Raw genomic sequence first — 9937 nt, forward strand, 5'->3', positions numbered from 1 at the left:
TCAACAAATTACTAGCCAGTAGGATCCAATAGTACATTAAGAAGGTTATTCACAATGACCAAGTATGATTTATCCCCGGGATGCAAGGCTGGTTCAACACTCATAAAGCAATCAACGTGATAAATCATATCAACAAGAGAAAAAACAAAAACTATTTGATCCTCTTAATATATGCAGAGAAAGACTTTGACAAAATACAGCATACATTCCTGATCAAAACTCTTCACAGTGTAGGGATAGAAAGAACATTCCTCAGCATCTTAAAAGCCATCTACAAAAAGTCCACAGCAAATATCAGTCTCAATGGGGAAACACTGGGAGCCTTTCCCCTAAGGTCAGGAGCATTACAGAGATGTACACTCTCACCACTAGTATTCAACATAGTACTAGAAGTCCTTGCCTCAGCAATCAGGCAACAAAAAAGAAATAAAAGGCATTCAAATTGGCAAAGAAGAAATCAAACTCTCCCTCTTCACAGAGGACATGATGCTCTACATAGAAAACCCAAAAGGCTCCACCCCAGGATTGGTAAAAATCATACAGCCATTTGGCAGTGTGGCCCGATACAAAAACAATGTCCAGAAATCAGTGGCATTTCTATATAGTAACAATGAGACTGAAGAAAGAGAAATTAAGGAGTCAATCCCATTTACAATTGCACCCAAAAGCATAAGATACCTAGGAATAAACCTAACCAAAGAAGTAAAGGATCTGTACACTAAAATCTATATAACACTTCTGAAAAAAATTGAGTAAAATACAAAGAGATGGAAAAATATTCCATGTTCATAGATTGGAAGAATTAATATTGTGAAAATGTCAAAGCTACAGAGGGTAATTTACACATTCAATGCAATCCCTATCAAAATACCATTGACTTTATTCAGAGAGTTGGAATAAGGCATCTTAAGTTTTGTGTGGAATCAGAGAAGACCCAAATAGTCAGGGGAATACTGAAAAAGCAAACCAGAGCCGAGGACATCACAATGCCGATATCATGTTGTATTACATAGCTGTGGTCTTCAAGACAGTGTGGTACTGGTACAAAAACAGACACATAGATCAATGGAACAGAATAGAGAACCCAGAAGTGGACCTTCAACTCTACGGTCAACTAATAATTGACAAAGCAGGAAAGACTATCCACTGGAAAAAGGACAAACTCTTCGATAAATGGTGCTGGGAAAATTGGACATTCACGTGCAGAAGAATGAAACTGGACCCTTATTTTACACCATACACAAGGCTAAACTCAAAATGGATGAAAGATCTAAATGTGAGACAAGATTCCATGAATCCTCAAGAGGAACACAGGCAACACCCTTTTTGAACTTGGCCACAACTTCTTGCAAGATACATCCATGAAGGCAAGAGAAACAAAAGCAAAAATAAATTACTGGGACTTCATCAAGATAAAAAGCTTCTGCACAGCAAAACAAATGGACAACAAAACTAAAAGACAACCTACAGAATGGGAGAAGATATTTGCAAATGACGTATCAGATAAAGGACTAGTATTCAAGAACTATAAAAACTTATTAAACTCAACAGCAAAGAAACAAATAATCCAATCATGAAATGGGCAAAAGACATGAACAGAAATCTCACAGACGAAGACATAGACATGGCCAACAAGCACATGAGAAAACAGCTCTGCATCATTTGCCATCAGGGAAATACAAATCAAAACCACAATGAGATACCACCTCACACTAGTGAGAATGGGGAAAATTAACAAGACAGGAAACAATATATGTTGGAGAGGATGTGGAGAAAGGGGAACCCTCTTGCACTGTTGGTGGGAATGTGAACTGATACAGCCAGTCTGGAAAACTGTGTGGAGGTTCCTCAAAGAGATAAAAATAGAACTACCCTAAGACCCTAAGCAGTGCAATTGCTGGGCATTTACCACAAAGATACAGATGCAGTGAAATGCTAGAACACCTGCACCCCAATGTTTATAGCAGCAATGTCCACAATGGCCAATTGTGGAAGGAGCCTTGGTGTCCATCAAAAGATGAATGGATAAAAAAGATGTGGTCTATGTATACACTGGAATATTACTCAGCCATTAGAAACCACAAATACCCACCATTTGCTTCAACGTGAATGGAATGGAGGGTTTTATGCTTAGTGAAGTCAGTTGGAGAAGGACAAACATTATATGGTCTCATTCATTTGGGAATATAAAAAATAGTGAAAGGGAATAAAGAGGAAAGGACAGAAAATGAGTGGGAAACATCAGAGAGGGAGACACAACATGAGAGACTCCTAGAAAAGAACAAGGGGGTAGTGGAAGAGGAGTTGGGTGGGGGAATGGGGAGACTGGGTGATGGGCACAGAGAGGGGGCACTTGACAGGATGAGCACTGGGTGTTATATGGTGACATATCGAACTCCAATAAAAAATATACACAAAAAAAGAAATTGACAAAGGTCAATTGAATAAATAATATCATGCTAGATTTACTTTATGTTTCTCATTCTATTATTGAGAGTTTTGTGGGACTCTGTCATCCTATAGTTAGTTCTCAGGTAACAGCATGCCTCTATCTCTCAGTAAATAACATTTTGGCAAACAAGGCCTGGAAATTTTTTATGTATTCTGCTTTCCAACACAATCCTAAGTTTGCTGATTTCTGTTACCAGGATTTTCTGATAATCAAATTCCATTATTAAAACAAAAAAGGACGATTTCTGAGATGCCAACATGGGATTTGCTAACATTTTGTCTGAATTATAATTAAACTACAGCACTAAATGATAAATGAGTCTCTTTAACATATTCTTTGGAATATGTTCCAGAAATCTAAAGGAAATGTTACCTTTAATTTTAAGAGAGTTCCATTAAATTCAGGAATAAGATATGGCCACCTTTTATAGCTGCCATTATTATGTCCTGCACTGACTTTTAATGCCAGGTCCTCAACCCCATATACTTACAGAGATCAGGAAGATTTAAAAGATTGAATGAGGTCAAACTGTACAAAGATATTTAAGAAGGAATTTAAGCCCTTTGCACCCTGTAGAAATGGAACAAATCTTTTCCCCTTTAGAGTCTACCAGGACTAAGCTCTTGTGTGTGGTTGCCTAATGAGGGGCATATATCCAAATTTGTCCTTCACCAGGCATTCGTATTTTATATGCATGTTAATTATTTGAATATACTGATGACCTATTATAAAATCTTATGTTAAACATTTTTTTGATTAAACAAATATACAAATTTTCAGGCAAATTCAGTCTAGCAGCCTGTCTTTGGAAATTCTATGTCAAACAATGAATAATAGGAAAAGGGAATAAAGTAGTTGAAGCAAACATGAAACAACAGATGTCATTACTGTCTGATGTGTTCATCTACTTCCCCAAACCAAGACAATCAACTGGCAGATTAAACTACTTATTAAAAGAGCTTACTCAAAAACCAGCATAATAATACTTCCAAATGTAAGTATAATAGACAATTATAAAATGGAATAAATCTCCCCCAGAATAAAATAAAATTATGAGATGTAACAGAAACATGAATAGTCTTCATTGAAGAACACTAAACCTAATCAAACAGAAATACAGCTGAATCAGGTGAATTATACAATTTGGAAGTGAAGGAACTCCCCTTTTAAAATTGTTAATTTGTCCCAATTATGTGACACATGGAGTGAATTGCTAAACATCATCGCTGAAGGTTATTTGCATGGAGATGGAGCAAATGATTCCAAAGTACACATGGTTGAATGTATAGAAGAATCAAGGATTTTGGGGTTTGAGGGAGAAGAACCAAGTGCAAATATATAATAATGCTATATTATGATATCAAATCAGATATGCCCATAGGATAAACAAATATGTTAAGAGGACAGACTATCATGCAAAGAAATTCAATATATATTTGGTAATTTAATATACAATGAGGTTGAAAGTATTAACATGAATATAAATTATAATAAGATAAATGACTATCAATTTGGAAAAAAAAAGTTAGAAAGTATGTCAAACTCAATAAAAAAAAAAAAATTCCTGCAGGAGTCTATGTGTATGGGAGACATTAAAGCACAGAGAAAAAGGATGCAGAATAAGATAAAAATACATTGGGCAGCCCAGGTGGCTCAGGGGTTTAGCGCTGCCTTCAGCCCAGGGCTTGTACCTGGAGACCTGGGATTGAATCCCACGATGGGCTCCCTGCATGGAGCCTGCTTCTCCTTCTGCCTGTGTCTCTGCCTCTGCGCCTCTCTCTCTCTCTCTAATAAATAAAATCTTTTTTAAAAAGATAAAAATGTATTAGTTACAGCAGAATGGGGACATGGGAGTTGTAATGCAAGGAGAGTACACTCGTTTCCTTTCTTCATAATTTGTAATTATTTTTAATAATATGTGGTTTATGTATACAATGGAATATTACTCAGCTATTAGAAATGACAAATACCCACCATTTGCTTCAACGTGGATGGAACTGGAGGGTATTATGCTGAGTGAAGTAAGTCAGTCAGAGAAGGACAAACATTATATGTTCTCATTCATTTGGGGAATATAAATAATAGTGAAAGGGAATATAAGGGAAGGGAGAAGAAATGTGTGGGAAATATCAGAAAGGGAGACAACGTAAAGACTGCTAACTCTGGGAAACGAACTAGGGGTGGTAGAAGGGGAGGAGGGTGGGGGGTGGGAGTGAATGGGTGACGGGCACTGGGGGTTATTCTGTATGTTAGTAAATTGAACACCAATAAAAAATAAATTAAAAAAAATAATATAAAAACAAACCCAATTCAAAGAAAATGTAGTATTTTAAATTTCTGGACATAATGCAGTCACTGGACGTCCCCTTTGCTGAAAGTAACTAGAAGCTGCACAAAATAGAGGAAACATCGTTTTCAGTTTTGGATGACTAGCAACATATTCCTGGGCCCCCTTAGGGTAAGGAGACAGATCAGGCGAGTGCTAGGACAGGTTCAGGCTGACCAAGAAGCTTCCAACCCTTTGTAGAGGTGAAGAGAACTGCAAATGGCTCCCCTCACCCCTGACATCATAAAACGGTTTTCTAAGAGCTCTCTTGGATCTTTAATGAATTGATTTTCTCTTTTTTCTCCCTGAACACTCAAGGTTTGATTTCAAACCTCATTTCTTTTCTCTCCTTCTAATGCTTGGAGTGATTCCTTGTCCCCTTTCCTCATGACTACTTCCTCAATGATATCAATCCCCACCCAATTCTCTTTGAAATCTTCCCCATTGGCAGATACGGTTTAATTATACCAATTTGTTCATGAAAATGTATCTTTTCTGTGAATGCAAAGAAAAATTTCTCTAATATCCTCATTTGTTCTCTGATAAATGTCCTCATTGGGTCTTAAGTATTTAATCCACCACACTTCCTATGTAAGAATACTGAGCACCTTTCATGGGATAGGATAATATTGTGTTCCGTTGGCAGAAACTTTTCACATACTTATAAAGTTCATTGTATTCCTACCTCATTAGCCCATATCAATTAAAGTAATACTTCCGGGTGCCAATTTGTTGGGTATTATAAACTCAGATACTGAAAGAGCATCACATGGCAGTGCTTGCTTATAGACACTGATGTGGCAGTGGTGGTGGCAGGTGTTTATTATAAATATTAGTTGGGTTATCTTCAAAAGTGAAAATATGATTTTAGAACATTCTCGTATAAAAACAAAAGACAAAAATTGAAATGAGCTAAAACAGACTTTCCAATACTGGGTGCTCCCAAATAATCTGAATTTTGATTTTTTGGACATATTAGGACCAAATAAAGCTTTTTTCTGACACCCAAGCAAACAAATATGGCAGTCAAGGGAGGTAAGCTACATTAAGTCAAGATGTAGACATACTGAGACTTCACTTCTTTTTCCTACAAATATCCATACCTCCAGAATTGATATTCAAAATGTAAGAAAGACAAAGCTTCTGCTCTCCAACTTGAACAAAGTTCCCACTTTCCTTTGGCCTTTTCTTGCTTTTCACCTTGCCTCCCTTCTCCCCTTTATCCTCCCTTCTGTGTATTTCTTTCTGCACATTCCTTCTGCAAAATCCCTTCACTGACTCTTCTTTCTGCCTTGTGAAGAGTGATGGGAAGGACCTGCCAAAGGGCAGCTGAGTGGCTGAGACCACCCATCACTGCCAAGTACAAGATTCTCCTTCTCTCACCATTCAAAAAACTTTGAGAAATTCTCCAGTAACAGTACAGGTTTTCACCAATATTTAAGCTTTTATTAGAGGTTGAGGGTTCCTCCATGTAGAATCCCCAGTGAGACAAGTTCAGGCACAGATTCCAGAGCAGAATTCTCTTAGAACGCCTTCTCCAAATGCCAGGTTGTCAAGACAGCCCCCTACATTAAGTTCCAGTTACATATGGATTAGCACCTTGACCACATTCATTACATCTAGAATAAAACCTAGACACAGAATTTGTGTGTGCTCACACACACAATCATTCTCTCACTAGTTAGTGCATTACCTTCTGAAAGCAAATTGAATCAGGAAGCTAAATTTTCATGTGAATATGACCCAGATGTGAATACCATTCAACTAAGGTCTATGATAGGTTTTTCAAAGTGCTTTGGACTATAAGTAATCCTATTTTAATGCAATCCTCTCAGAATATGGAGTCTATACACTTATTAATATTTATTAATATTAACACAATTAAATATACAAAAAGCATGATTAAAAATTACTAATTGATTGCATTCCCCAAAGAGAAATATTTTATCTTTCCTGTCCATGAAGGAAAACCAAGCTGTTAAGTTAATATACATAAGGATCCCTGATTACCATGTATCAAGAGAAGTCATACTTTGCTACACCATAACATTTTCATGGCAATTTTCACTTCCGCATTTCTCAGTGTGTAGATCAGAGGGTTGAGCAAGGGTGTCCCAATGGTATAAAACACAGCCACCACCTTGTCTACTGGAAATGTGGTTGCTGGGCGTGTATATATGAATATACATGGGCCAAAAAATAGGACAACCACAATAAAATGGGAGGTGCAGGTCGAAAGGGCTTTTCGCCTTCCTTCTGCACTGTAGTTTCTCAGAGAGTACAAGATGATAACATAGGAGATAAGCAGAATTATGAAACTCACCATGCATATGGCTCCACTGTTAGTAACAACTAGCAAATTTATTACATAAGTGTCCATGCAAGCAAGTTTCAACAAGGGCTGCAAGTCACAGAAATAGTGATCAATCACGTTGGGACCACAGAAAGGCAATCTCAAAGCCAGGACAATTTGTGCCGAAGAGTGGATACAGGATCCCACCCAACCCAGAATCACCAGCACACTGCAGACATGCCTGTTCATGATGGTTGTGTATCGCAAGGGCTTACAAATGGCTACATAGCGATCCAAAGCCATCAGTATCAGCACGAAGATTTCCATGCATCCAAAGAAATGGGCTGAAAACACCTGAGTCATGCACTCGTTGTAGGAAATGGTCTTCTGCTGAGAAATGGCATCTACAATCAACCTGGGAGCTGTGGTTGTAGAGAAGCAGGCATCAGCAAAGGACAGGTAAAATAGGAAGAAGTACATGGGACTCCCAAGGGTCCTGCTTCTTTTAATAGTCACTACAATGAGAAAGTTTCCCAACAGTGTGGCAAGGTAAAACATCAAGAAGACCCCAAATATTGCTTTCTGTTTTCTTGGATCCTGTGTCAAGCCAAACAGAATGAATTCATTCACACTGCTGTTCATCGCCATAGTAGTGTCTATAGGTAAGGTGAACTTGATAAGACCTTAATCTGCAAAAGAAGAAAAGAAGTAACATCTTGGGGAGATCATTGGGCTGACCTCTGAATTCCTTATTTTGTTCCATGTTCCATGTTCCTCCAACTTCCCTTAATCCCTGTGAATCTTTGTAAATCTGCAGAAGTCCCAGCCTCTCCCAGATCTCTCTATTCATTCAGAAACTAACCCAAATGGATCAAAGCCTTTGCATTTGGAGAATAAAAAGTCTATATCCTTTAAAAATTTTGATTCTTACCAAGATTGAAAATGGCAAAACTTGTACTTTCCTTGGTCAGGTGCCTTAACTGTCTTGAAATATGGCCTTCGTCTGAAAATATATACCCAATAGTGACCTACTTTACTTTGAGTGTCCCAAAGACGGAAAAAAGATTTTTTTTATGATCGCATATACACACATCTAGTTCATGTATTACGCATTTTATCTATGTGCTTTGAAATCTGAAACACTATTCCGATATTATTTAGCACTCATAGTGTTGGAGAAACCTCCTGAAGAAAATATCCTCAGTTGAGTTCACCTATTTGGGGTCCCTGACTTCATCTCTGAGCCTATCAGTATCTTGGATGAAATAATCTTTACAAAAACCTATTTTGACAGTCTTTTACCTCTTGCGTTATGTCATCTTCACTGATAGTCATTTGATAAAAAAGGCCTGGAGAAGTTTGAGGTTTGTCATAATTGAGGAAATTTCCTGTTTACCCTCTTTACTATTCTATTAAACTGAAGTCATTCAGGATGTCTGCATATGGATTCAATGTGGCATAAAATTCCTAACGAAGTCTATACTCTAAATAGTGTTTTTACACATATATGTTCCTTTTTACCCTGAATTGTCATATTTCTAAATACACCATTTGAAGAAAATACCATTATTCAATATAGTATGTTATGATTTTTCTGTTTCAAGTTCTTATTCATAGCATATATTTTGTCTTTGAAATCACTGTATGCCATTGTGTGCTCTGATTTTGACTTGGATTATTATAACACTTCTTCCCATGTTACCATATTTTCCATGGATAAATTGTTCATTTAATAACTGACATTGTAAAATTTTTCTAAGTGGTATTTATTTGACCCTTTGTCAACTGAGATATTGCTGTTGCTTTCAATTTTCATTCTCTCAAACAACAATTCAGAGTAACTTTACAATCATGATATTGCTGCCCCAAATGCTTGATATTGTCATTGCTATTGGTAATTATTAAAAGGTTCTTCAATATTTTGTGTCCATTTATTAACTATATTTTATTGTCAAAAAATTTATATCATTAATTCTTCAAAGTACACAGAGGAATGAGAAAAGAAAATTACAATCTGTCTCAAAATTATTGACTTTGTGATTCGACTCTCCAGAAATGACTATTTTTGTTTTTTATGTGTAATTTTTAAACATTCTAACAGTATGCTTGTATATGTGTGTCCCTTTTGTATATACAAGTATGGCAAATATTTCAAGGTTGATGATATTCCAAAAAGCTGATGAACATGGAAACACAATTTATTTTGTGACATTATCTTAATACCTCACTGGGATAATAGTAAATAACTATATTTTATTATGTGCATATACTTTTTTATCATAAACCACATTTAACAGTTTTGCTGCATTTTCTAAAACATTTTTATTTATTTATTCATGAGAGACCCAGAGACAGAGATGTAGGCAGAGGGAAAAACAGGCTCCATGCAGGGAGCCTGACGTGGGACTCGATCCTGGGTCTCCAGGATCAGGCCCTGGGCAGAAGGTGTGCCAAACCACGGAGCCACCCGGGCTGCCCAGTTTTACTGTATTTTTTTTATGTAAAGATTGGCCATCTTAGAATTTTTAATCTTTTGTCAGTTTATATTTTGCAGTCTTGATATTTTATCTGGAATAACTATTAATCTAGCAGAACATTACATTTCCTGGCCAAGAACACAGGTGCTAGATTCAGATGTCTTGAGTGCAAATCCTAGTTCCACTATATACTAGTTTGGGAAAGACACTTTGAGCATAATCATGGTACCTAGGTAGATAAAATGAGAAAAATACCTAGCTTGTAGTGAGTAAGAACTATTAATTGCCAACCTCTGCTTCTTTCACTATCATGATTTTACTTTTTCTCTGTTTCTGGGGCTCTTTCACTTTTCCTGTAATCTGATCTTCCAATTTTCCCATTTTAATTT

The 9937-nt window shown here is 36.8% G+C and overlaps 1 protein-coding gene across 1 annotated transcript; it reads right to left on the reverse strand.

Moving 5' to 3' along the window:
• Positions 1-6804: 6804 nt before the first annotated feature.
• LOC112663618 (olfactory receptor 4C11-like) lies at positions 6805-7719 on the reverse strand. Its single transcript, XM_025452690.3, has one exon. The coding sequence runs from the start codon at positions 7717-7719 to the stop codon at positions 6805-6807; it is 915 nt and encodes a 304-aa protein (XP_025308475.1).
• Positions 7720-9937: the final 2218 nt, after the last annotated feature.

Source organism: Canis lupus, chromosome 18 (genome assembly GCF_003254725.2).
Source record: "Canis lupus dingo isolate Sandy chromosome 18, ASM325472v2, whole genome shotgun sequence".
NCBI lineage: Eukaryota > Metazoa > Chordata > Mammalia > Carnivora > Canidae > Canis > Canis lupus.